General features: G+C 45.3%; 1 protein-coding gene across 1 annotated transcript in view; it reads left to right on the forward strand.

Annotated features, from left to right (window-relative positions):
- DNAH9 (dynein axonemal heavy chain 9) overlaps positions 1-27,301 on the forward strand; it is a 169,583-nt gene that overhangs the window by 130,712 nt on the left and 11,570 nt on the right. Inside the window, exons 61-67 of the mRNA XM_086762087.1 lie at positions 1,710-1,858; positions 5,348-5,475; positions 15,747-15,974; positions 19,481-19,672; positions 20,529-20,720; positions 21,486-21,656; positions 24,166-24,348. Of these exons, the coding sequence (XP_086618213.1) occupies positions 1,710-1,858; positions 5,348-5,475; positions 15,747-15,974; positions 19,481-19,672; positions 20,529-20,720; positions 21,486-21,656; positions 24,166-24,348 (1,243 nt within the window). The remainder of the gene's footprint in view (positions 1-1,709; positions 1,859-5,347; positions 5,476-15,746; positions 15,975-19,480; positions 19,673-20,528; positions 20,721-21,485; positions 21,657-24,165; positions 24,349-27,301) is intronic.

A 27,301-nucleotide genomic window follows, 5' to 3' on the forward strand; every position in this document is an offset into this window, starting at 1 on the left:
TAGAGTCTTCTAATGATCAATGCAACTTCTAGAGTTCATTAAGGTCGGTTTGAGTTACTAAATCCTTTATGGCTGTTCCTTAGGCACAAGAATAAAGTGTAGAAGCGAAGGAAAGTCTTATAGAGGTTTTCTCTTTTTCTTTTTTCCTTTTTCCCCTGTAAAATGCAAAATTTATGTGACATTAGTTCTGAAAGTTGTAGTTGTAAATTATGTAGCGAAGGTAACTAGGTGAGTCTAAACTTTCTGAAGGTATGCAAAAGCAATATGCTTGTTCCAGGAGAAACGAAAGGTCTTTCACTCCATTAGGACTTGTTTTCTTCCTCTGTCCTGGTAGTCTATGCTTTGACATTTCTGCAATGTCTCTCGTGCTACTGCCTCTCAAACAGTTTATATTGCTCCACCATCTGGCATGTTTGGGCTTTAAAATGCACAGAAAAATGTGGACAAGACTGAGGGATGTCTCCCTCTGGTAGATGTTATTACATTTTATTAAATTAAATACTATAATTTATCATAATCATGCCATTCTAAACCATCTTCTCTCTCATTTCTTACTCTTTCAGTGCTGGATCCTCCTTGTGTTCTCTCAGCTGAAAATATTGGTTTTCCTCTTGTTGTTTAGTTTGAGTAAAATAAGCTCTTCTCTTTCTGAACTTTTAAGTGCATATTTCATTTAAGCAAGTTTAATTTCTTTCAAAATCTTGACCCAGAACAGAAAAATGTACTTGAAAGAGGCCCCAAACAAAGTAGAAGCTTTTTCTTTTGCAGTCCCTTAGGCATTTCTATTCCAGCTGCCTTTCACTGGTCCTGGAAGGAGACTGTCAGCTCTCTTAGAAAGAACTTGGCTGCCTTATTCTGGTATCATCTACCAGGTGAAAATCGACCAATGTTTTCCTTCCCCGTGGTAGTGAGGGTTTTGAAAGGCCTGAGTGATGCATCTAAACTAAAAGAGCAACTGCTCATTCCTGGGGTTTGAATATCACATTCCTGCCTTTGAACCAACCTTCACTGTATCCTCTTTCTCTAAAGCAGTGATTTTGGTAAACTCACCCTGGGCAGATTCAGCCTGGATGTTCTCCATGAGCTGTATTCTCTTCAGGCAGATGCTGTGGAGCTGGTTTTTTTTTACTCAGTTGTATTTTTCCTTGTGACTCTCATGCAGAGGGCTAAGCTATACGTGCTAGATATTCTTAGAGCTCTTCTCTTTTATTTTTCCAGAACAAAGTAATTTTGTAAATCATCTGGACTTTTTGTGGCTTTTGGTGATCAATCTAAAGTAACGCTGCTTCCTCCCAAAGGCTATATGGATTGCGAAGTACGCAGCACTTTTCTGTGCGTTAACTTAACTATTTCTTCTCTCCTGAGATACCTGTGTCAGAATCAAGCCCCTCCTTGTACTGAACTTCTGAATACAGTGCTGGGCTGGTCGGTCCCAGTGTTTTCCCTTCTGACTTCCCTTAATTTGTCAGATATGAATGTGCCACATGTCATTTTACCCTGTAAAAAGTGTCAAACATTGCTACTGAATGATAGCCCAGTGAAGCCCAGCCTGCAGATCCTCTCTAAAATTATTTCATGCCCATTTTTTTTCATTAAGCTTCTAATTTATTTGAATCAGCAAAATGAAAACTAATTAATTGATTATTTGTGGGGAAATCTGTCTTTTTCTGAACAATAGTAGACTGGCAAAACATTTTTCTTTCTGGCAGGGATTTTGTAGAAGAAAAGCTTGGCAGTAAATACGTGGTAGGGAGATCCCTGGATTTTGCAGCAACCTTTGAGGAGTCAGGACCTGCAACCCCAGTGTTTTTTATCCTGTCCCCAGGAGTTGACCCACTGAAGGATGTGGAGAAACAAGGTAAATAAATCCTGTCTCTAGGCATACTGCAGCATTGCTTTTTAATCTTTTGCATAATTATCTTGGCATGGCATTCTTATTATGTTTTTTTTTCTCGTCTCTTTGTAGATAATGGAATGATCTGTTAAAAATAGATAATTGTGAGAGGATGTGATTGTTTCTTTTTTTTTTTTGTTTCTTTTTTCTTTTTGTGAAAGGTTTTGGGATTTGCATCTAAAGTTTAATTTAAACTTGTCTCTTTCCTGCATTGCCTGGATTCCCAGTGTGGTTCACACTGCAGCGATTTCTGAGTTGATCTTGTACACAACCTATAATTTACGTCAGAGATATCTAATATGCTGTCAGATAGCTAAAAATAAGCAACAGCTCCCTGCAACATTCTGCTGGTTAGCAGCAGAGTTTCCAGTTTTAAATCCCATCCTTCCTGAGCTGGTTTTGGTGTGGACGCTCAGATGTAGTGCTGTTGGCCGGCTTCAAAGCCAAAAGGTTTTCTCTAAGGTGCCTTATTTGAGAAGGCAGTGATTTCTGTTGTGCACCGACTGCTGTAATCAGTGCATGTGCTCTAAAGCTGCCCATATGCAGAATTTGCTCTGAGTCCCAGCTCTGCTGTGGAAGAATTGCCATTTGCAGCCTGAACATGGCAATTACACTAGGTCTGAAAATGGGGTCGCTTCTGACAGTCGAACAGAGCTCACTGCAGTCACTTCTTTTGAGACTGTTACAGCGGAGGGGCTCCATCCCCCTGGAGCAGAGGGGTCAGCCGCCTTTGGATGTGGCTTTAGGGCTGCTCCAGATTGCTGTTCTGCTCGTCAGATGTCTTTTCTCCTTCTCCAGCAGTGCACTATGCATATCTCCAAGACCATGACTTGTGGTCAAGCTCCGATGCTGCCAGCAGTGTGGAGTGCAGTATATATAAACTGTTTGAAATGCAAGAGCATGGCACAGAATAGAGTATTTCAGTTGGAAGGGACCTACAATGATAATCTAGCCCAACTGCCTGACCACTTCAGTGTTGACCAAAAGTTAAACCATATTATTAAGAGCATTGTGCAAACACCTCTTAAACACTGACAGACATGTAATTCCTAATGTCATAGTAGAGCTGCTGGCTGGTTTTTAGCAGGTAGATCTCCACATTAAACATCGGCAAGGCTGGTGGCCCCAGCACGGAAACCACTAACGCTGAACTAAGCCATTATCCAGATGAGCAGTGGAAGAACACTGACCTGTGGATTTCTTTTCCTCTTTATGATGTGCCTTCTGGGTCATCCCAAAATAATGTTGGAGATCTTTCCTCACATTCCCACAAGCAGCTTTCAGAGATGGTAAAGCCCAGTGCAGCCTGAGCCACAGGCCAGATGGCCGTTCTCAGTCATGGGGAGTTCCTGGACTTTGTGTTGTGTTTCGTGCTTTTTCTGCCCTGACATCAGGTCTCATTATTGTGAACTGAAGAGGATCCCCTGAGGAAGGTCCTATCACGTGCCTGACTTCCCTTCGTAGTCACATCGGTGATCCTGTCTCTCACTGCGTTATTTTCTTGTATGGGAAATGAAGCACTAAAACCCAACCGTGGTTTAATTGGAATTGTAAAGATGTGTGTAGTTGAACACCTGGAGTTAGTCAGCCAGAAAAGTTACAGCAAGTAAAAGTGAAAAAAACCTTATGAAATAAAACCATTGCTCCAGTGCAGCTGCACCGGCCTTAAAGCTGCCTCTCTGGAGTTAGGACTGGATTCATTATTCAGTATTTTCTCTGCCCTTCATTAGGTTTTATTGAAGTGCAAGCCTCATAACTCTTGTGAATGGAAGATATCTTCTTCCAGATGCTGCCCACTCATGGGACCTTTCCTTGGCAACACGGGAAGGGCCCTGCAGCAGACACTGGGCTCAGAAAGCTTCCCTGCCTCCCTGCTAAGGGCAGCCTCCCTGCGCTATCCCCCCGACTTCAGGTAGCACCCCAGCTTCTGCAGATTTACCCCATCCCTTCTTGAGAGGGTGGCTCTTGAAGGCAGAGGAGGAAATTAGCAGATTTCAAAGTTGGCAGCCACCAGAGATGATGTGAAAGAAAACTGGAAATTCTCAAACATGGAGAGAGCTGTATCCCAGGGCGTTGCTGTAGTAAGGCTAAGCAGAGAGCTTGAGTGACTGGAAGAGTTTGGATGTTTATTTTACTTACAGGCATCTGTCTCCAGTCTTATACCAAGAGCTGAATCCCAAGTCTTGCAAGAGGAATCTTTTTTCCTTGTTTTCCTATAAAACCTGCCTGCTTTTAGCAGAAATCAGGAATTAAGGGTGCACCATCTGGATGAAGGCAAATCTGCATGCAGAGATAATTGTAGACAGTTCCAAGGGATCGGCACGTTGGGGACGTGTGTACTGGCTCCCTGGCTGAGCTGAATGCATCCCGCTATGACGCATGGAGCCAGCGTGGATGTTTGTTGGGCTGCTTCCCTCCAGCAGCACAAATTGGTGCTCATCTTCTGGGGACCACACAGCAGAGAGAGCTTGCTCCAGGCAGTTGTTTCTTCTATGACATAAGGAGCAACTGGTATCCTCCATCTTTGGATAACAGACAGATTCAGAAAACTAACAAGGAGATCTTTAGCCATGATCACTAAAAGGATCTGAGGCACTGGGATGCTACAGAGAAATCAGAGGAGTCCCAAGCAGTGCCACAGACTAAATGAAGAAACACTAAATAACCATCCTTCCTCCAGAGTAGGATAGTAAATGACATGGATTTTGGAGTTCCCACCCTGCACTGGCCCGAGAGGGATGCTGAAGGGACCGTGGGAGGTGGTCTGCAGTGGCTGCTGAAGCACCCCTCACGTGGGCTCTGCTGCAGTCTGCTGACCGTTGACCTTCCCACTCGCATTGTGGTGCACCTAGAGGCATCTCCACACCTGCCAAAGCCCATGATGATCCATGAGAAATCTGGAGTGCTGACTTCTGCCTCCAAGAAACCTGGGAGAACTTGGTCAAGGCCACAGGAAGCTCACACAGATTTCATCTCAGCTGCCTTCTCAAAACTGAATGGCTTCCTAACCTTGCTGCTGGTTCTAGCATGCATCAGAGGGTACATTTCCCCACCGAATGTTGTCTGGTTCAAAGCCTATTTAATCAGCAGGAAATTATTTTAATTTCCTATCCCTGTAAAATATGTCTTTACACAAGGTTGCAAGGGAATAATATTCTTTAAACAAGAGGCACTTTGTAATAATGTACCTTTGTGTTGATGCTACTCTGTAATTAAAAGTAGTTTGGAAGAAGCTACTACTGTTTTCAGGGCTTTGGCAAGGAGTGCGTAAGGGACAAGATAACTGTTATAAGAAGTGTGATAGCTCTTCTGTGAGGGTTTTTGATAAGGCTGAACTCTGCCTCACTCTGCCGCCTGAGCTTGGCTCTGCTGCGTGCCGTTCCGGGTAAAAGTGCTGAACATGGCTTTTTTTTTTTTTTTTGCTTTTTTTTTTTTTTTCTTTCTTTCTTTTAGGGAGGAAACTTGGTTATACATTTAACAACAGGAACTTCCACAATGTTTCCCTTGGTCAAGGTCAAGAGGTAGTTGCTGAACAAGCTCTGGATCTGGCTGCGAAGGAGGGTCACTGGGTCATCCTTCAGGTACACGTGGTCTTTGGAATCGGTCCTGCCGTCCTCCCGGGTCGCCTGAGTGAGGGTGGTCTGCTGTTCGTACCTGGTGGGAGATGGGACAAGATGTCATCTGTGTGTCCAAAGCAACCGTCTCGTTGTTTCTTGCTGCTGTCTGTTGCTTTAATCGGGCATTGTCATTTTGGTTTTCTTGCTCCTTGAGCCTTCCCCAGGGTGTGTAGTTGTAGGGAGTCCACTGAGGGAAGATTGTGCTACATTTCCCCTGCTTTTATTTGCTTCATGAATAAATAGCGAGCTTTGTTCTTCAGAGCTGTTAGACTAGTTCTCTTACTACCACTCAAAACTTACTGCATGTTTCAATGAGCAACGAGAACGTCTACATCGTGTAGGAAAGGTAGAGGCTATCTGCAGTGACGCTGATTCCTTTTTGCATCTCAAAACACATAAACGTTTGAAGCTCTTATCACAACTCCGCACCCTAAGAGGCTCTGAAACATTGTGCCCTTGGCATGTAGGTTTCAGTTTTGACAAATTGACGTCTTCTGCCTAAGAAAAGATGTGCTAAAAACCTCTTGGCCAGCTTTATTGTGCTCTGCATGGGCCATAGCTCTCTGCGGGTTCCCAGCGGGCAGTAGCCTGCAAAGGTTTGGTCTCTGGTTAGGTCACACCTGAACAGCTCTTAACAACAGTTCAAATGGTCTTCATTTCCATGAGCAAGAAATTGAGACAGAGAAGAACCAGAAGTTTCTTTATAGCCAATTTTGTCAAATATGCAATCTCATCTCACTGCTTTGGCAGTCTGAAAATACACAAAAAACATCAGAAAAAATGCAAATAGAAACAAATGCACATATTACTAGCTCGCCCTCTCACCCCCCGCCTTAATGTTTCTCTCAGGTTAGAAGAAAAATTTTAGTAATTTTTGTATTCTCAGTGATAAGGTTGGGAGAAATGCAGGTTCTTTCAAGTCACAAGCTGTAGGATACTCTGCGGGTCATTAAATCGGAAAACAGATTTCATTTTCAAGAGTTTTCAAATGCTATCTCTTCCTTTTGCCCTGAGCAAACAAACTTTCTTTTTTTTTTTTTTTTTTTTTTTTTTTTCCCAAGATGCGAGAGGGAGTTGCGTTTGAGTATTTCGCTGATGGAAAGTAGCTTGTTTCACAAGGGCCTCTGGTACATAATTTGAAAGGGAATAACCAACTCTGGCAGAGAATGAAAAGCACTCCTCATCTTGTGGGTTCACATGGACACTTTTCCAAGAGGCGGATGGGCAGAGCACAGCATTGGCGTTCCTACAAGGAGCTCATCTACAGCTGAACCGCAGAGACCTGAAGGTCCTGGGCACAAAAGGCAGGAGAAGATTTGGCAGTTGGGCTGAACATTTATTTAAAACCTGTTCTCTCTTTTGGGTTTCTCAGAAATATGTGAGGGGTACCCAGCAGCTGCAGCAATGTGACACCCTGATAGAAGCACGCTCTGTGCATATCCCAACTAAATCATCCTGTCGGGTGATGCCAACATCTCAGTGCTGCAGCAGCACCTCCTGGGGCTCTCCAGGATTGAGGACCATCACCTCTTGGGACTTCTGTTGGTTCTTCTGTATTGTCCATCTCCCCAGCTGTCTCTCTGAGGCTGGGTTGATGGAGAAGTGGTCCAAACTGGGGTGTTATCCTAGGACAGGACGGCCAGGGAACACAGGGCTGTAGGAGCTTGGTGTTGCACACAGACCCCAGGCACCATGTTCCATTCATTTGAAGGGGTAGCATTCAATTGCTTGGAGGTAGGAAGCAGCCAGGTACCACAGGTAATAGATGGTTTGAGGGTCCAGCAAGGCTCTACCCTCTGCAGCTGACATTGGATGAAAGCTTCCTATGATGAAGATCTTTCCACCTTGTGTAAAAACCCCCACACGTAGTTGAATGATCTCTCATCTCCCATTGTACAGCCGTGTTGCAAGATGAATCCTGCTGCCAGCCAGCCCAGGAAACAGGGCTGTGCCATTCCAGTAGCAGCATCTTCCTAAGTTGGTCACTGTGATTCCGTGGTCCCTTCCTGGATTATTTCGGCTGTGAGAGTCTTGGTGCTGACTCTCTTCTAAGGTTGAAAGATGTACTGTCCTTGAGAGCTGGCTGTTTGAAACACCCACGCAAACAAACTTTTCTTGAAAACAAGATTTATTAAAAATAGGAGGAAAATCAGATCAAAGAGCATGATGTTCTCAACTCATAGGGCCAGCTAATCTGTATCTCTGAATATTAAAACTCTGGTCGAAGAAACTGCAAGTCTATTGCAAGTCTTTGTAATGAATCTGTCAAATCAGAGGGTGCTGTCTGACTAGCAATTAACAGGTTCTTTAGCATCTGTACTTAAAACAGTGGGAAATTATTGGAGCAAATGAATTAGTCTGAACTCAACAGTATGCAAAGTTTCAGGACAAATTTTGAAGGGCAAAATAAGTAAAGAATTGTAGGTAAACATATCAAATGTAGTAAGAATTTGCTAAAGATGGATCAGGACTATTTGACACTTTGCACTGTGAAGGTAAGAAATTCTAGTGGAAATACAGCAGCTCTAATTGATGCAGAACAAACAGGAGGAATTGGAGGTCCGCGTGCGGTTGTAGGACTCCAGTCTCATTGGGATCCCAGAAATGTGCTGGGATAGCTCACGTGACTGAGCAGAGCAGCAGGAATGCCTGTGTCTGTGTGGGGATGAGTGAGGAGCCAGCTGAGAGCTTGTGGGTCAGGATTAGTTGGCAGATCAATCTGGTTGAGGTTGTGGTGTGTTTCTGCTACAGACCACCTGGTCAGGAAGACAAAGTAGATGAGGCTGCATTTGAACAACTGAAGGAATCATGAATTTCACAGGCTATGCTCTTCATGGTGGGGCTTCAACCACCCTAATATCTGCTGGTGGGATAATGCAGCAGGGCACAGGCAATCTGGAAGGTTTCTTGATTGATGACAAAGTCCTGGCACAGGTGATTGAGGAGCTGATGAGTGGAGGTTGTCAGTGCACAATAAGCTGAACATGAGCCAGCAGTGTGCCCTGCATCAAAGGAGGTCACTATAGTGTCCTGGGCTGCATTAGGAGGAGCATTGTTGGCAGACCACGGAAGTGGTCCTTCACTCTGCTCAGCTCTGGTGAGATACATCTGGCATGCTGAGTCCAGTGCTGGGGACTGTTCAGCCTCAAGAAGAGATGACTTGGGGATTTTATCAATCAGCAGCACTTGATGGTAGGGAGTAAAGTCTAGACTCTTCTCAGTAGCATCTAGTGACAAGACAAGGGGCAATGGCAACGACTTGAAATACAGGAAATTCCATTTAAACATAAGTACAATCTTTTTTTTTTACTGTGTGGGTAGTCAGATGCTGGAAAAATTTGCCCAGAGAGTTTGTGGAGTCTACATCCTTGGAGATATCCAGAACCCAGCTGAGAGTCATCCTGGGCAACATATGCTCTACCTGACCCTGCTTTGAGCAGAAGGTTAAGACTAGATGATCCTCAGAGGTGTCTCCAACCTCAGTAATTCTGTGATCTCTGCTTTCCCAGTGCCAAGTTAGCCATGAATATGGTTTCTCTGGTGCAGTACTCTCCCTCACATCAGGAGGAAAGAGCTTTGCACATCAGGGAGCACTAAACTATGAGCTAGCATAAACTGTGCCTGCTCAGTTTCCCTCTCTGGGTCTACTTGAAAGCTTTTTGCTAAGACAGTGACTGTCACAACCACCGAATTATGTTTATCAGCCTAATAGCAAAGAAACAATGAAATTTGTTTACGTGTTTACAGATGCATGTCTGAATGAACTCATGCAGAGAAAAGTTCAGACATTAGATATTCCAAATTTAATTGTAGTCTTTGTCCATTAGCCAAAATGTCACTTCCCTCTCTTTGTGCTCAAGTTAATTTATTTCTTGAGCATCTTTCAATTATCATAGGTTGGTGCTTCACTGAGTCAAGTTCATGTACTAAATTGAGTAACAGTGAGCTCCTAGAGCAAAACTGTGTGAGATCTAGACCTTAGCAGAGACCTTCTTATTGTGTCGTAAAGGCAGTAGAGCCTTTTTTTTCCATGCACTTCACAACTAGCCCTAGCTACCAGCAAAAGGGATCTATTGTCCTGTATGAGAGATATTGTCCATTCAAGGCACGCATAAGCATTTGACACTAAGCCTCTGCTTCAGTAAAGAGAAGACTAATTCTCCTTTCAGCTACAGCATCTTTTCATTCTTAGATACACATAAAAGGAGAAATACCCACTCTACCTCTAGTTCTCCTTCATGATTTTTGGACAAATATTGTGATGGAGAAAGGTATTGGATTTCAAACAGCTGTTTTTCTTCCTGCCTCATGTCGCAACAGCCATTCCCAAGTTTTTCCAATTGCAAATCCACTTACAGACCAGCAAGTAATCCAAATATTGATCTGGGATGGAATTAAGTTTCTGCTGGTCTTTCAATACCTTTGTAACTGGCAGTCCCAGTTTTGTTTTACAACTGCTCTGGAAACCTCTGTCTCAGGACATATTTTGGGTTAAATCACAAATGTAATGGAGTTCTCCTGAAAGTAAAGCCTGTTTTCCTCCATTTATTGAGATTAATCAAGCAATTGTCCTTTGCTGTGCATTTCACCTGCTCATCATTACCTACCTTTACCTTTTCATATCTTAGGAAGGGAAATTTGATAAGATAAGCTGCAGCATTGTTTTCAAAACTTTGAGGAGTTCAGGTCAGTCCAGATTTTCTGTAGTTCATGCTCATTTGCTCTCTGTCCTGGCAAATCCCAGTTTCCTGTGCCGCTAATAGTTGCATTTGGGCTGAGGTGCCAGAGACAGGGTCAAACAGCTCTGGTGCTTCCAGAACTCTGACGTTGCCTCTCTCCACACTAAGCAACAGCAAGCTTGTGGCTCAGAAGTGGCTTGGTCTCTTAGGTGTATGAGCAGGTGTTGGTGGTAAGGTCTTTGCTTTTCCATTTGGGTCTCCTGTCGCGGTATTCACGTGGTCACAGGGCTGCCTGTGGCAGGATGGAGCTGTTCCTGAGTACGTGTGGCATCTTCTCATGTGATGAACCTTACGCTACCATTGGCGTATGGTTAAGCATGGCCAAGGGAAGAGACTCTGCAGTGTCCCCCTCCCAACGATGCAGTGAGTATTAAAGCCAGGCTGTCTCTGAACTGTAAAGCCTGGCTCTCAGATTTACTGTAAAAGCAGTGACTGTTTTCTGAGAGCATCTCACAAGAGAGTGAGACTTTGTAAAAACAACTAATTCTCATTGCTCCGGGAGGTGATTTGTGATAAGATGTGAAGGGGAGAGCCACTGTCAGAAACGTAAAGGGTGTCCAGTCGTTATCAGCAATGGGGAGTGCATTGTGCAGGGTGCGCTGGTTTTATATATACGTGGTGCTATTTCTGATGGTTACCATGGCAACACTTGCGTCCTGTGATATATGCTCTGCCTTGTGAAGTACAAACACGCAGAGGTGCTTGGAAATGAATTCCCAAAGAAAAGCCTCTGGTGCTCCCACATTCCTGCACATGCACCCTGGCCCAGCTCGTACTGCAGACCCTCATCCTCCAGTACCCGCCCTCAGCGGCTCGTACTCCATAACGCAAAGTGGAGAAGCAACGTAGGGCAAGGTTCCAGGGGAACGGTCAGTGTGCATGGACAGATGTTTCTGCTTTCTTTAAGTTTGCTTTTTATCAGGATTCAGCTCCCACTCTCCATTTGTAAAGCAAGGTGATGAATTTGAGACCGTTGGCTATTTCTGCCTGCAGCACAGGGCTAGGCACGAGCTGTGAAAAACCAGAGATGCTAGGAGTTGTCTTACCCTTGCATGGCAGCTCTTTCACAGACTTCAAAATCTGGCTAAGAAAACATGTAATAAAGCAATGAATTACCTTGCTGTGGCCTGAGTAAATGTGTCTTCAGGGGCTCTTATGGAATGAGGAGGATGTAAAACTGGTGCAGTGTAAAGTGTACGGTGTGGTTTAGGGAGATAGTATTGGGCATGTGTGAAGCCCTGAGCCAAAGGAAGGTGGCCAGGCTGGATTGTCCCCTCTGTCTCCTGAATAAGATCTAGAGGCAGCCCATGAAATTGATGGGAGGCAGGTTTCGAAACAAGCAAGAGGAGGTGGTTCTTCAATCAACACGTAGCTCAGCTGTGGTTGGTGTTAATGCAGCGTTGTCTGTGTTATGTCGCTGCTGATAATTGAAATATCATTTAATTATTATGACTGCACGTTGTTGTCATTAGTCATGTTCTGTCAAGTTCTGTTATCTGACTGCTAAGAATTAATTTGCAAAGGTTCCTTCAAACCTGCAAATCCCCTCCACAGCATCTCCATCTATTTTTTGCAGATATATTAATTTGATCAAGTAATGAATTCTTATTTCCAACTCATATTTTACTGCCTATATTCCTCTTTTCTATCCCTTCCAGCACAAAAGGACAATATATAAATGCACTCAATTATCATTAGATTAGAAGTATTCCCTAAGTTGGCTGTTAGAAGGCAGTGATACTGACAAATTATGATCATTGGTGTCACGTCAACACAAGCGAAGGCAATTATTTTTCAGCCATCTAACACTACAAAAGCAGATATAGGAAGAAACTGCCAATTAAAGATGAAAATTCTTAAGGTCAGGTATGTAGTCTATGATTAAACTGATACTTAATGCACAATTTTTCTTCTGCTATTTTGTTGAGCTCTCTCCCTGTATTACTAAATCTCTGTGGCTGTTTGAAACGCTTTGGTCGCAGGTTTTGGTCTGCTCCTACTTTATTACTGGACTTGTGTTTTTAGAGTGAGTTGGTTGCCTGGACCCTGGGAATTACCTCATCTCTTGAAATCCTAAATGCATCAGGTGCATCAGCAGTCAGGTATTTGGTCAGCATTTTGTCTTCTACAGAAGTGGGAGTTGACACTGATTTTGGCATCCAGGACTTGGCAAGGACACTGCAGTGTGTGAGGACGGTCGCTGACGTGCAAAGGGGGCTGCTTCTGGATGTGGCTGAGTTTGTAGTCCCCTCTCCCCTGAGGCACCCCAGCTCCTCTGGAGAGATGTGTCCCCATCTGGTCCTTCCTGCCTCTTGGTCCATCTCTGACCCATCCCTCCAGCATCTGTAAGTGCTGCCAACAGTCTGTGAGAGCAGCTGCTTCTCTGTCCCAGCCCATGCCCAAAGGACCTCAGCTTTTCCTTTTCTACAACCGTTCATCCTCTTCTCCAGTCTTGGGTGGAATCTTTCCATAAGCAGCTCATGAGAGGCACCTGAAACCTCCAACAGAAAAGTCAGAAGAGGATTTCTGTGTTCTCATGAGGGAGCTCCCTTGATGTTCCCATGAGTTCCTCGCACCAGTCTATCAAAGCATCGTACTGGGGCAGGGCAAAGCGCAGCTCCCTGCCTGTAAGAAGGCACAGCCGGGATCTGAAGTGCAAGCGTGCAGCGATGTTTCTTTTTGTGAATCTCAGCTCAGTTTTTCATTCTCTGATTGTCTTGACTTCCACCCTGAGGCAATAAGTTCCCAGTTTAGTTATGTGTCATATTAAAATGTACTTCATTTATTCTTTTTAAGCTGTCAGTCTGCTGTGTTCACCCCTCCATTCTTGTTCTTCACTCACTCCTTCCACCCCAATCACCTCTCCCCTCCAATTTAGCGAGTCCATGTCAGTTTAGTGGCTCCTTGTGTGGAAGTGACACCCTTTTGGGGACAGAGAAGTGAGAACTGGGTGTTGTTTTCAAGATGAAGGTCCGCCATGGATTTATGAAATGGCATAATAATGTTTGCAGCTTTATTCTCTGCTCCTTTGCTGACATTTGATTGCTTTAACATTGTTAAGCATTGAACTGTTATTTGCAGAAAATAACCATAAGGACTCAGAGATCTCTTCCCTGAGTGGTAATAGCTAATTCTGAGCCCAGCATTGTTTATATCTATAGCCAGGGTTTTTTTTCTGTGTGCACTGTTTTGCATCTGTCAACACTGAATTTCCTCTGCCATATCATTGCAAATCACTTAGAATGATGCATACTTTTGCAGTTCTTTGCCACCAGATTTTATTTTCAGTACTTGAAGTTACTTTGCCTCATGGCTCATTTTGTCGGCTCACTAATCATTTGCTCTTTCAGGTGGTTTTTGAATATGACTCCGTCAGTAGCTTCTCACTCTTTGTTTCCGGTGTCTTAACTGTTTGGTAGCCTATGAGACCTTCCCTCTTACCTTCAATAATACTAGTGACTGAAAGATAAATAGCTGATATTGGTGAAAATCCAAGCACGGAGATACATTGGCTCCAGGGCAATTCCTGAAGCCGGAGTGGTGAGCTGCCCGCCGGAGCTCACGCTTCTAGCGACTGCCAGGGGAGTTTATGGCGCTCAGATTTAGACATCGCCCTTTTAGCTATCTAAAATGGGTTGGAAATTTTAGATTCCTGATTTTCTCTAACTCATACTGTTTGCGTGTGAGCTCGTGGTTTATCAGAGCCCCTGCCAGTTTGTCCAGTGCGTACTGAGGAGTAACGCAGCACTTCCACATCTGAGTTTCTTTAGGCTGGATACCATCTGGTCCTAGTAAATTGTTGTTATTAGTTTATCAGTTTTTCTGAAAAACTCTTAATCTATCACTTCATTTGAAGAGTATTTCCAATGATTAAGGGGTTGGAGCATCTGCCATATGAGGAGAGGCTGGGAGAGCTGCGATTATTTAACCTCAAAAAGCTCAGAGGGCTTTATCAGTGTGTTCAAATACCTCATAGCAGGAGGAGCACAGAAGATGGAGCCAGACTCTTCATAGTGGTGCCCAGTGAAAGAGCAAGAGGCCATGAGCACAAATTAAAATATAGATTTCCCTTAAACACTTCTTATTTATTTTTTTTTTCCCTGTGAGGGTGGTTGAACACTGACACAGGTTGCCTAGACAAGTTATGGAGGCTCCAGCCTTGGAGATACCCAAAAAACCAATAGGATACAATTAGCAGCCTGCTGTAGCTGGCCCTGCTTCAAGCAGGAGGATTGGATGGATGATCTCCAGAGATGTCTCCAGCCTCAGCGTGAGTGATGCCACCATGTAACATAGGCTGTAACTGCGAGACCCTTCCCAGGCTCTGCAGTGAATGTTCCTCAAATATGAGCTGGTTTGTGGTGGCCTTGCCTTTCCTGGGCGCTCCGTGTATGCCTTGATCATGCTTTAGTTTTATAGGTTCTCTGGTAGGTTTCTGGCTTCTGGAAACTACTTTCTTATTAGTTTTTATGGTTTTCAGAATATTACTTCTTAAAACCATTTTTGGCCTTACCACGACTAGATTTTGTGCCGTTTTCTGTTTTTCTCATTTAGACAAAATTTCCACTTTCTGAAGAATGTAATTTTACTCCTAATAGTCTTCATTACTCTGCTATTTAACCAGGATAGCTCCTTTCTGGTCCTTTTTATAGGTGATATATATTTATTCTAAGCCTCTAATATGGTTCCTTTATGTAATTTCCTTGCCACCTGCAAGCAGTTTATCTTTTTGGCGGCTGCTTTTAATTTAGGTTTAGCAAGTTCCTTGTCCTGTCTTTGGATGGGATAAATCATCTTCCAGAGCGCCTGTTAACACAGTCAGCTTGGATTACACACCAAACTTGAAAATTAGGGTAGTTTCAGCCCATGAATCCCTGCTGTGTGTGACCTGCCCCATTCCTAATATTAAAAAAAAAAAAAAGCTGTTTTTCTTCCTTGGAAACTGCAACACTGTATAGGGCTCTAGCTGAAAAACTTATCTTCATCCATTTCACCATAATACTGCTTAATTTTCTGACAGATATGTCTAATTAGTTGCACGAATATATAAATATGTTATGTTAAAGGTTGTTGTAAAACCACCAGTGTAACTTTTTTTCCCCAGTAACTGATATTGAGGGTCCCCACTGTTGTTCTGTTAAAAATGAACAAACATTTTCATTTGAGCTTGATAGATCTGGGGAAATAGCTCTAATTCATCAGCTGTACGTTACGGTAACGAGAAGCAGAGCATTGCCACCAAAAATCCAAACAACCCAGTAGCAGCTCAGTCCGTTGCTGGTGATTTATATTGATTATTTTGAGTTTAAAAATGTACTTGATGTGACAGGATATTTGAGGCTGTGAAGTACACATGGGGACTACCGAGGTAAGTACCAACTTCTGGGGCATAGCCTTGACAGATGCCATTCATTCCTGTGATGTATTCACTGCCTGCTCCATCCAGGTGGGAATGGGAGGGAACTGACAAAGCCTTGTCCCCTTTGTCCCTGCCAGAACATCCATCTGGTGGCCAAGTGGCTGAGTTCTCTGGAGAAGAAGCTGGAGCAGCACAGCGAAGGCAGCCACCAGGACTTCCGCATCTTCATTAGCGCGGAGCCAGCACCCTCCCCTGACAGCCACATCATTCCCCAGGGCATCCTGGAGAACTCCATCAAAATCACCAACGAGGCCCCAACCGGGATGCACGCGAACCTGCACAAAGCCCTCGACAACTTCAACCAGGTAGGAGTGTGGCGAGGCTCGTGCTGACAGGTCGACTTGGAGCTACTGGAGCCCCTTGCAGAGCACAGTGTGTGCGGGCATTGCCGCTCCCAGGCAGCAGACCTGTGAGACCCTTTGCATCGTGTAGTCTCTGGATCCTCTCTTCTCCAGGAGCCAGGCACAGATCTCTTTACAACCACTGATTTTCCTGAGAGAGGACTCGGATAATCCTAAGTCTTTCTTGCAGCAGGTCACAGGATATCAGATTTCTGCCCAGTTTAATAATTTTCTTACCAATGTATGATCCGTAGGCTATTTTGCTACAGAACCAAATTTCTGAATGCAGCGTTTGGGAGACTTTTGTCATGGTTCAACTTGATTTCTGTGCCCAAGTCACTCCATTTTGGGCTGGCCAGTGACAAACTACATCAAACACCCAAAGACATGCAGAGGTGAGCAGGATAAACCTTGGTTTTTTGCCCTCCTGTTTAACCAAGGTTAGAGGTTTGGAATTGCTGATACAGTCACATCCCACATCGCTCTTCAGAGCAGCGCAGAGGGGCTTGGTGTCATGTGCCCAACGGCCGTTCAGCTCAAAACCTTGCTGACATCAGAAGAGTTGCAAATTAGAGCTGAAATCTCCCTGCGGGGAGGACTTGCTTTGCCAGATGAGGGTGAAGTAGGCCGTCTTGAGAACTGCTAGCCCACAAGAAGAACAGCTGATGGCAGGTTGCTCGTTGCTTTTATTGCCCATATACACGTGCTCTTGTTAGAGCAGCCGCTGTCCCCACTCTGTGTTGCTGGACCTGTAGCCAAGTAAGACTCTTGTGCAGGTGACAGTGATGGGAAATGCTCTTTTCTTGGTGCTGCAGAGGGTACGGATCGATGTTAGCGCAATCGTAACGCGGTGATTAAACAAGCCTGCTTTGTGGCCTCGCTCGGCAGCTCTGCGCGCCGTGGGGCAGGAGGCTGCCAACAGCAGTAGGGCAGGGATCAAGCGCCAGCAGCTCCCCGGGGCACAGCCTGTGTCAAGGCACGCCGGAGCCTGACGTGTCTTGCTGCTGGAGGCGGCTGGGCTTCTGCTGACCCCGTTTTCTGCATGACACGAAAGGCTAAGGGCTAACTGCTCACATTTATGATGATACCTTTCCTACAGACACAGACCATTGCATTCTGCTGCCTTGATCACTCGTTACCTTCATTCACACATCGCTGTTACCTTGGCACGCTGAGCCGTCAGAGCAAGACCCTGCCTGTTAAAGGTCCTTCCACCCCTCAGGCTGCCTTTTTGGATCGCTAGCGCTGAAATTACTGCAACCTCTCCATTCTGCTGGTGACAGTGCCGGGAACACGCAGGGCAAACTTTGCAGGATTCCTTTCTTTTCTCTCTGTACAGCTTCCTGTCAGTTGGGACTAGGCAAGTGCAACCCCAGCCCATTGTAGACCGCAGTCACTGGTCCATGGGGCAGAGAAATGGGGGCTGCTCCCAACTATTTTTGCACTTAGACGTTGGTGTGGCAGAGTCTGAAGCGCAGGAGCTAATGCTGAGCAGGTGAGGCGGGGAGGCACCACGCAAGGATTAATGCAAGTAGTCAGGGAAGATGATTCCATTTTTATCTATTGCCATCCATCATCTTGAACTCCACAAACCATCCTGGAGAGCAAGGGAAGGAAGAACCTTCACCCCAAGTTACGTTTTCATCCTGCCTTTGCTCATTTCAATCAGATAGTAATTAGCATTTTCTAAATTGCTGGGGTACTATAAAACATCTCTTATCAGAGATCCTGAGGCGAGGGGGTGGGGCCCCTTTACACCTCATTTCCCTGCTTTATGCAGAATGAGTGTTCAAATTTAGCTTTCCGCTGAAAGCTACAAAGAAAGCCCATTATTCTGTGCGGGGAATATTGTTCTGCTTTGTAGCTGAAGGAAAATGCACAACTAAATCGAGAGGCTGAATGAGACTGAGCTGGATCCTTACTCAGTGTTCATTCAGGCATGCTCCCCTTGAAGTCCAGGGATGCTTTCTAAAATAAGATAGGTGCTCGGCACATATTTGAACCAGTTCTTCATCAGATTGCTGATAATGAAAGGGACTTAGTGTATTGTCTGATCAAGGTGAAAACAGGGTTTGGGATGTTCTTGATCATCTTATGCAGTTAGTCAACATCTTGCACACTTTAGAGTCATGAATTCCCCTTTTTCTGCACAAACCCTGAGTTCTGTTATGCACCCCAGCTGATTAGAAGGCTAATATTGTGGGTTTTTAAGATGAAAATGAAATGAAAGTCACATGGGCACCCTTTGCAGTCTTTGTCACACAGTGACAGGGCGGACTTAAGGGGAGGGAGGATGGAGCCACATCTGCCAGGCAGGTCAGAGCCGCGGTACCCTGGGTATGCTGTTCCTGGGGAGGGCTTGCAGAGATGTGAGTGCAGGGGCTGCTCTTGCCAACACAGAGCGAGGGCCAGAGCTGAGCAAACTTCTGCCTGGCTTCAGCTGCAGAAAAGGGGTTCAGCTTCTGCTGTGAGAGCTGAGCTTCAGCCTCATGCCATGCACACAGCTTCATCCCTTCAGCTGCTCAGCTCTCCAGTAACACTGATGTTTATGCTGCTGGGAGCAGGCATGGCTGCCCAGGCTTCCCCTTGGTGCCTGTCTACTGAGACATCACTCCAGCACCGTTCAGAGTTCTTTGGGGGCCAATTTTCTTCGTTCATTTTCACTGATGAAATGACTCTGGCTCCTGCCCCTCCACCTCTGACATCATGATTCTGCCTATTCATTTGTAGATATGCAAACTTTAAGCGTTTGGGAAAGGAACCATCCATTGCTGTGCTGGCTTTAAAGTGCTGCATTAGATTTTTTTTTTTTTTTTTTTTTTTTTTTTTTTTTTTTGCAAGTGTTTGATCTCCTGTACTTGAATTTTTAGCAGTTTCTCACATTCCTGCTTTGGTTGTGCCATCAGCAAATACACTGCTGCAGCGCGCGGCCGGGCTGGCTTTGTGCAGAGGGTCACAGCAGCGCCAGCACAGCCTTTCTGAGATAACTCCCTGCAGCTCAAATGCTCCCTCAAGGAAACCTTTTGAACTCAAGAAACAGGACAGACTTTAGTTCTTCCCGGTACAGCCCTCCTCAGCAAGAGCCTTGCTCAGGGCCATGGTCCCAGTCTCACCGCTGGCACGCTTGCCCTGTGTGGTGCCTCCCTTCGACTCTGGTGTGGGATGTGGGGCACATGCAGGTGATGGACGTTGAGTGAGTGCACCTGTCCTTCCCTTTTTGGCTGTCAGTATGTGTCCCTCTACAAAGCCACTTTTGAGTTGGAAAAGAAAATATTATTTTTGGATCAGAATTTGCCAATAAATTTGCAATGCAAAGCCACTAACTTAGAAAATTAGTGAATGAGTATATTATTCAGAAATGAACTGATTGGGCAAGTCAATTCACCCTTGTCCAAGTCTGGTGTATCTGGGAGGTCCCTGAGAGTTGCTGTGAGGACTTACACAGCCCTGCTTCTCTGCCTGTGCTGCAGGATACCCTGGAGATGTGCACCCGGGAGAACGAGTTCAAGAGCATCCTTTTTGCCCTCTGCTATTTCCACGCCGTGGTGGCAGAACGGCGCAAGTTTGGCCCCCAAGGCTGGAACCGTTCCTACCCTTTTAACACTGGAGACCTCACCATCTCTGTGAACGTGCTGTATAATTACCTGGAGGCCAGCTCAAAGGTATGTGAATCAAAGGTGGGCTGTCTGGTGGCTTTTAACCACCAGTGATGCACTGTGCTTGTGCTGGAGAAGAGGAGGCTCTGGGGAGACCTTATAGTGGTCTTCCAGTACCTAAAGGGGGCCTACAGGAAAGACAGGGAGAAACTCTTCAGCAGGGCATGTTATGACAGGACAAGGGGTAATGGTCTCAAAATAGAGAGAGGTAGATTTATATCAGGAAAAAGATTTTTACACTGAGGGTTGTAGAACACTGGAACAGGTTACCCAGAGAGGTGGTGGATGCCCCATCCCTGGAAACATTCAAGGCCAGGTTGGCTGGGGCTCTGAGCAACCTGATCTGGTTGGAGATGTCCCTGCTCCTTGCAGGGGGGTTGGACTGGATGACCTTTGAAGGTTCCTTCCTTCACCATTCTGTGATTCTATGAAACTCCTGGGAAGTCTCCTTAAATGCCATGTCCTTGGTATCTTTGGTTTTATAACTTCACAGTTCAGTATACCTTTGTGGTGAGATAGGAAGCTTTAGTGCCACTCACATCTGTAGCAGCTTCAACATTATAGCGAATAGTGCCTGTGGTCTTTATTCATTGAAAACACACAGTGGTCTTTGGTTTAACAGAGCCTAAAATAAATATGCATTTCAGTGGAAAACTGCATGAAATCTTATGCTGTGATCCGGTTTTCCTTGGGCGGGATTTAACTACTACCTAATGTTTGTTTACTGAGAAAACTGAAATAGTGAAATGGAAGCACCCACTGAGCAGATCAGTGCTTAGCGCTGTAGCCTGCAGCTCAGCGACATGGCTGGTGGAGCTCTGGTTGGCTGAGCTCCTTCATGCCCTCCTGGTTTGTTCTCCAGGTCCCCTACGATGATTTACGCTATCTTTTTGGTGAGATTATGTACGGAGGTCACATTACAGATGACTGGGACAGACGGCTTTGTAAAACCTATTTGGAAGAATTTATTAAGCCAGAAATGCTGGAGGGAGAACTCCTCCTTGCTCCAGGATTCCCCGTCCCAGGGAACATGGACTATAATGGCTATCATCAGGTAAGCTCATTGTTTTCTGGCATTATTTATACGCATTAATGTCTTCCATAACTGCCCTATAATCTGTCTTAGGGGGCAGTGAATAGGGCTGCAGTGTTTCAGTACACATCCTGTTATTTCCCATTCTGTTTCTGTAGATGTTTCAGCATTCCCTTGGAGGAGCCAAGTCTAACGGTAATTTGCTACTTCATCATGGGCTCATTCTGTCTGTGCATGGATAGAACAACTGTATTGGTTCTTGAGACTTGAGCGGGGCTCCTGGAAAATTACATCCACATGCTGTTTGCTAAAATGGCCCCTTCAAGCTCCTTTTATCATCAGTTTTGATGAGAAACACTGAAAGGTCTTGTTGATCTACTTACTGATCTCATCTGTTCTTTGTACACAAAAGTGGTAGCAGAGACAGGCATATTAGGCTGGTTTTGTTCATAAAACTTAACTACTGGAAGCTAAATTCCCACTAGAGAGTTCAGGATATTGATGCTGAAGTACACAGTGGATAATTGCTAGAGAAGGTCCAGGCCTGAGACGTGCAGCCAAGCCAAACTTGAGCAATTACTAAATTTTCACAGCAGGAGCAGGAGCAGTTCTGTAAACAATCGTATGCTCCTTTCTGCCATCAGTTCACTGGTGTTTCAGCCACAAGCAGAGTGATATCAGCCTGGGTTTACTTGCTGGAGTGGGCGATAATTCCAGCTCCGTGAGCTCTGCAGGCAAAGTGCCCTGGGCTCTGTATCTAACCTGAACCTGAATTTCTCCGTACAGTACATAGATGATGCCTTGCCTCCAGAGTCTCCTTATCTGTACGGCCTCCACCCCAACGCTGAGATTGGCTTCCTTACCCAGACCTCAGAGAAACTCTTCCGCACCATCTTGGAGATGCAGCCCCGGGACACCAGCATGGGTGAAGGAGGAGTGGTGACCAGAGAAGAAACGGTGAGAGTGGTGGAGGAAGGAGCAGTTGAATTTTTATACCTGTCTTGGTCATAAGTAGCCCTGTCTAGCTCAGGTTTGTCTCTCAACTGCTTGTGATAATGTCTTCTGCCTTTGCTGGGTACAAACTAAGTGTCTAAAAGCACTAGCCTCATATTATGCAGAACATCACCATGGTGGGATGTAATTGGAGTATTGTCAGTAGTAGGACAGTGGCTCTTAATTACCCCCTGAACTGCGGTGCCTTCATTATCATCCAGTGAAGATGCTGCAAATAAACCTTCTGTGGCCTCCCCTGTCTCCGAGCCACCGGTCCCCGTGCACCGTGCTGTGACTGGCATATCGATGGGTCCCGGGCACGCCGCCTGCCAGGTACAGCCTGCCTTCCAGAGCTCAGCCCACCTCTTACTGCTGCCACAGGGTCCCACCCAGTTCCCAAGATCCCAGGGGCCTTGTAATTCCTTATTTCCAACTGAACTCCTTTGCTGTGCCTATGTACCGGCCTGATCTCAGCCCTTCCTCTTGAAACTCAGAGCTCATTGCAATCTGGCCCACGCATTTGTAACAGGATCTGAAACCAGCCAACACTTGCACAGGTTTATATTTATGCAGTCTTAAGTTCCCAGCTCTGTGTTTTGAGCTTTGCATATTAATTAATGACTAATGGAAAGCTGATATGAAGTCTGTGGTTTCACACATGCTTCCTTTGGCTTGATGTGGAGCTGGGAAACTTGCTGCCTTCACCTGAGGGGCTTCTAGAAGTGCTCAGCATCTTCAATTTTCAGTTCATACTGGAATTTGAGGTGAGGGGAATAATCCAGAAGTAGCAAATCCAAAGTAGTTACTTAAAGGTAGAAAATGTGACTACCTGCTCTCCCCTCCCAGTCCTTTTGCTATTAAACTCCTCGGCTGGAGAAGCAAAATTATTGATGAGTGGTCCAGGGTGTGGCTACCCTGCAAACTCCTGGTGAGGGTCAAGAAGACTGTCATCAGAGGGGCACAGAATTCCTCATGGATTTTGTGATTGCTCTGGGAAGAAAAGCTGGCAGAAAGCAACCAGAGCGTAGCCCCACTGCACTGCATTGTGCCTGGGAGGATGCTCGCACGGCTGCTTCTCTTCTGGAGGTGACCTCTCTCATTATCGGAGCGATAACTGGCACTGGCTGTATCCCTTTCGCTTGGTCCTTGAATGAGAGTGAGTTAAGAGTTGTCTCTTAGCTCCTCCATTTAAGCATTTCCAGCCCCTGGTTTGGCTGAGGCCATTTTAGGGAGCTTGCAGGGAAACTGCAAGCCTGTCATTTTTCCTGAGACTCTGACAAGTCCAGTTACTCCCACAGGTTTCTGAAACCACATTACAGAAAACGAGTAGTAATTGTCTTGAAAAATCAGAACCAAAGGGAATTGCAGGGGAATTTCATATTAGAGGATATTTCTACACTGCACCTGAGGAGCGTTTCCAGCCGAGCTTTAGCTTTAGCCACCTACCTGGTTGCGATAACAGCATATACATCATCACCTCCTTGTAATTTCTGATGTGAATGTGGAGGGTTTGGTAGAGCAGCAACGGGAGGAAATTGGAGTACAGAATCCAAAATACAGATGTCGATGGGTATTGCAATAAAATTACGCAGGGCTGCCTCTGCCACTGGCTGGCAGCTGTCACTGGCACCTGCATGCCAGGTTTTTCACGTCAGGTCATAGAATTGTAACTGTGCATTATATGTTCCTGAAGAATCCCAAGAAATTGAAGCCTTGCTTGGGTTCCAGCACAGAACTAAAGACAAGCATTGTGTGAGAGACTTCCACACCGAGCTGCCTAATGGTCCATGTAAACCTGAAAGATACAGCTGATCCCATGAAGATTAGGGGCTCCATCCCTCGTTGTCAGCCACAAAGGATTTTGTCTGTTTCATTTACTTTTTAGACACTAGAAACATCCTGTCGCATTGGAGTTTTCCCTGTTTAGTATTTAGAGATAGAAAGCACTGTTTCCAAATCAGACTGTGATAGTGACCAGACAATAATTTTGTTTCATTATGCTTTTCTTCCACGGCTCTATTAGTTCAGAATGTCAAATTCAGCTTAAAATTAAATTTTATATAATCACCTCTCTCGATCAATGTACCACAGAAAGCCAGCTGATAAACTCAGTTGTCCTGAGGCTCAGCTGAGGCTATAGCCACGTCCGTCGTCTTGCATTGAATCTGAACTTAGGAGAACTAAGAATGCAGGCTTAAGACCAAGAAGAAAGGAGATTGCTACGTGTCATCGTGACATTTTTCAACTGTCATTTTGAAAACCTCTCATCTGACATTAACTTTTGTAAGCATTTGAATTTTAATAGGATGGGGCAAGCTCTTTGAAAGGGGCCGTGCCCGGCGCAGCTGGCGGTGATTGTTTCGGAGACGCTGACTGGCAGCTGGAGTTTCCGTACGGCATTCAGGCAGCTGTCAGCTGAGGAAGCTTGGTGGGTCGTTCGCTAACATCCCTCTCTTTTCCCTTTGGCACACAGGTGAAAGCTCTTCTGGAAGACATGTTAGAGAAACTGATGGATGAATTTAACATCGCGGAACTGATGGCAAAGGTGGAGGAGAGGACGCCGTACGTTGTGGTTGCCTTCCAGGAGTGTGAGCGCATGAACATCCTCACCAGTGAAATAAAGCGCTCGCTCAAGGAGCTGGACCTGGGGTTAAAGGTAGGAGCTCTGGGTGCTTGTGACTGCAGCTTTGTAAAATCTTGATGAATGGAAAAGGTGCTCAGGGAATGAAAGGAATCACGCTCTGTATTCAGCACTGCTGGCTGCAAAACCAATTCGACTCCATGGGGAAAGGTACACCGATGGATTTCAAATGGCACATTGTCCGCAGGCTGTCAGCGCACGCGCTGGGAGAGGTTAAAGATACACATAGCAGTGACCCATTTTAGGGAACAGAGACCAGGCACTTCTGTCCACTCTGTATTGTAATGCAGAACAATAGCTCACTCAGCAGTTGAGACCTGGCCTGTTTAAAGGTAAGCCAGAACATCACACCTCTTCACAAAATGAGCAGGTACTGGGGGGAACATGTAACAAAGTGACATTAAAGGCACAAGCTGAGCTGAAGTCAAAGATTGGTCATGTGTAAGGAAACACAATGTCCAGAGCTTTAAGAGAAAAGGCACAAAAATTCAAGAGTTTTGGAAGAGATACAATTCCCCTTGCTAAGTATGAGTCATTTGCTAGTGCAGGAGGGTCAGGAGCAGAAATTCCCTATGGAGATATTGTCCATGATTGCTCCACCCACAATTGCTTCAGCACCCTAGTGAGAAACTAGACTCTGCTCCAGGAAGGTGATGTCTTTGTCCCTCTGGGTAGCAGCTTTGGCCATTGCTTATGGAGAACAGTGAGGAGCTCTGGAGCTGGCGGGACACACCAGGTAGGATGCACATTTCTGGGTTCAACAGGATGTGCAAGAGGGCTGTGCTTTGAGGCTACATCTACTGGTAGGGGAAGCAGTCTGCTGAATCCCCTTCCGGGCAGTTGGTGGGACAAAATATAAGTCTACTGGTGGCCCGTTAGGTGATAATCCAGTGTAGATCAGCAAGTGAGTGAGGACCTGCCTTGCCAGCCCTGATGTCCTGCAGCAACACTTCCTCTTCCACTTGTCATTCCTAAAGCCTCCTCACCACAGCCAAGTGCCGTACATCCCTTGGAAAGGTCTGAGTGTAGCAGAGGAATGCTGCCTGGAGCTTGCAGCACAAAGCTGGTGACTTCAACACTACTCTGACGCCTTCCCTACGTTGTTGATACAAAGCTGTTCCCTCTAGGATTTCATGGTGTGAGGCAGTAATTAAGGGCAGCAGTTGCTGAACATTCCCGTTCCATCGTTTCCTGAATGACAGTTTGCCATCCCTTTTTGCCAAAACACTCAGCTCGCAAAAATACTTTGCAAGGCGTGGGAACCATCATATTTGAAGGAACTGCAAGTACTTTGTATGACCCCATCAGTAGAAAGAGCTGACAGGTGAGCAAGGAGGACCTGTCTTGAGACTGAATGACAATCTCAACCCTCTCCTGAGGGCAGGTCTGAAAAGAGATCTTCAAAGGACATACCTGCAGTGTGCACACATCGGTGCTAAGGTTGGCCCTGGGATTTTGGGTAGCTGCAGCTCTGCAGGGACAGGACCAGGCTGCCTGTAAATCCCAGCTGCGCCGTACTGTACACTGTGAACCCAGCAGCTTGGACTGATGCTAGCTCAGACATTTCTGCATTGCTGATGCTTATTCTCTTGATTAAAGAGAGAGACATAACACATACACTTAGTGGTGGCTCAGTGTGTACAATCCATTTTAAAATAGGCTGATATTTATGTAGTCAATTGTTATAAACAGATTTCCTTTATTTTCTAGCATAAGGCAGTGGAATTGAAAATTCTGTTTCCTGAGACAGGTAAACAGAAGTGATTTAATGTTTCAGTCCTGAAGCACCAAACAAGATATAATTGCAGCTGGGACAATATGTAGCAATTAGATTTAATGTGGAGAAGAATAAGCTATTTAATATTGGTAGGGGGAATTAACAGATTCGTGAGCTTAAATAAACTACAGACAAAGTAAACCACAGAAATCAGACAATAATAGAGGGTGCAAATTTCTCTGCAAAATTCATCCACATATCACAGTAGGGATGTGAGATGGTATCTGCAGCAAAGGCACCTCTAACGACTGGGTAGGTCGGTTCCAACAGCCTGAAGAGCAGAGGAGCAGCAGTAGCTATTCCTGTTAGCATTTCCTTGTCTTGTGTACGTTGAAGGGTCTGAGATAGCACCAGTGGGCAGTTCTTCTGTGCCCGCAAGCAAAGGTTGTACATGGGTCCCTGCAGAGCTGAGTCGGATGTCGTGCATGACCCACACCGCTTCCTAGCATTCCCCAACGGGCCCTTCCCCTGCCTTGGGTACCACATAAGGGCCAGGGGATGCTCAGCCCTGCTGTTGGCTCTTTCTGTAGGTAGTGTTGCTGTCCTGACTTGGCAGCTAGGTCTCACACTCAGTTTGGGAGAGAAATCATTTTTAATAGTTCCTTCCAAGAGCAGCTCCTCTGAGAGCTGCTAATGCATGTTAATCTCTGGGATTGGGGATCTTTACTGACAGCACTCAGAAGAGGAGAGTTTATATAACAGGAACCACAGATCTCAGAAAAGAATAAGTAAACCACAGAGGAAGCAAGTCTTATTGTTTTTAACCGACTATCTGCTGAAAGAAGGTGATTTGGAAATGTCATGCCTAATTTGAATTTTTGAATAATTCATTGTGTCTGTGTAGCAGAAAGTGATTGTTTGGTCCAAAAATAGGAGGCATCCCATTAAGAGGAAGAGAAATTGCAATAGACTGGTAGCCATCAAAAATAACTGGCATATTGCATTTCAAAGCCCTTTGTTCTGGATGACTTCGGTGAGACCAGGGGCTGGGCTGAACCACTTGCATGTTAATGTTGTACCCAGTGTCATTTTTGCAAGCAGACTTTCTATTTTGCAACTTCGGTGAAGGATAAGCCTCCAAAAATCAGGATAATAAATATAAAAAATGAAGTAAGACCAAATTTCATAAGACTAACTGGGTATTTCTGAGTATCAAGTGAAAATAACCTTAACGGAGAAAACAATTTGTGA

Source organism: Chlamydotis macqueenii, chromosome 18 (genome assembly GCF_036417535.1).
Source record: "Chlamydotis macqueenii isolate bChlMac1 chromosome 18, bChlMac1.mat, whole genome shotgun sequence".
Taxonomy (NCBI): Eukaryota; Metazoa; Chordata; class Aves; order Otidiformes; family Otididae; genus Chlamydotis; species Chlamydotis macqueenii.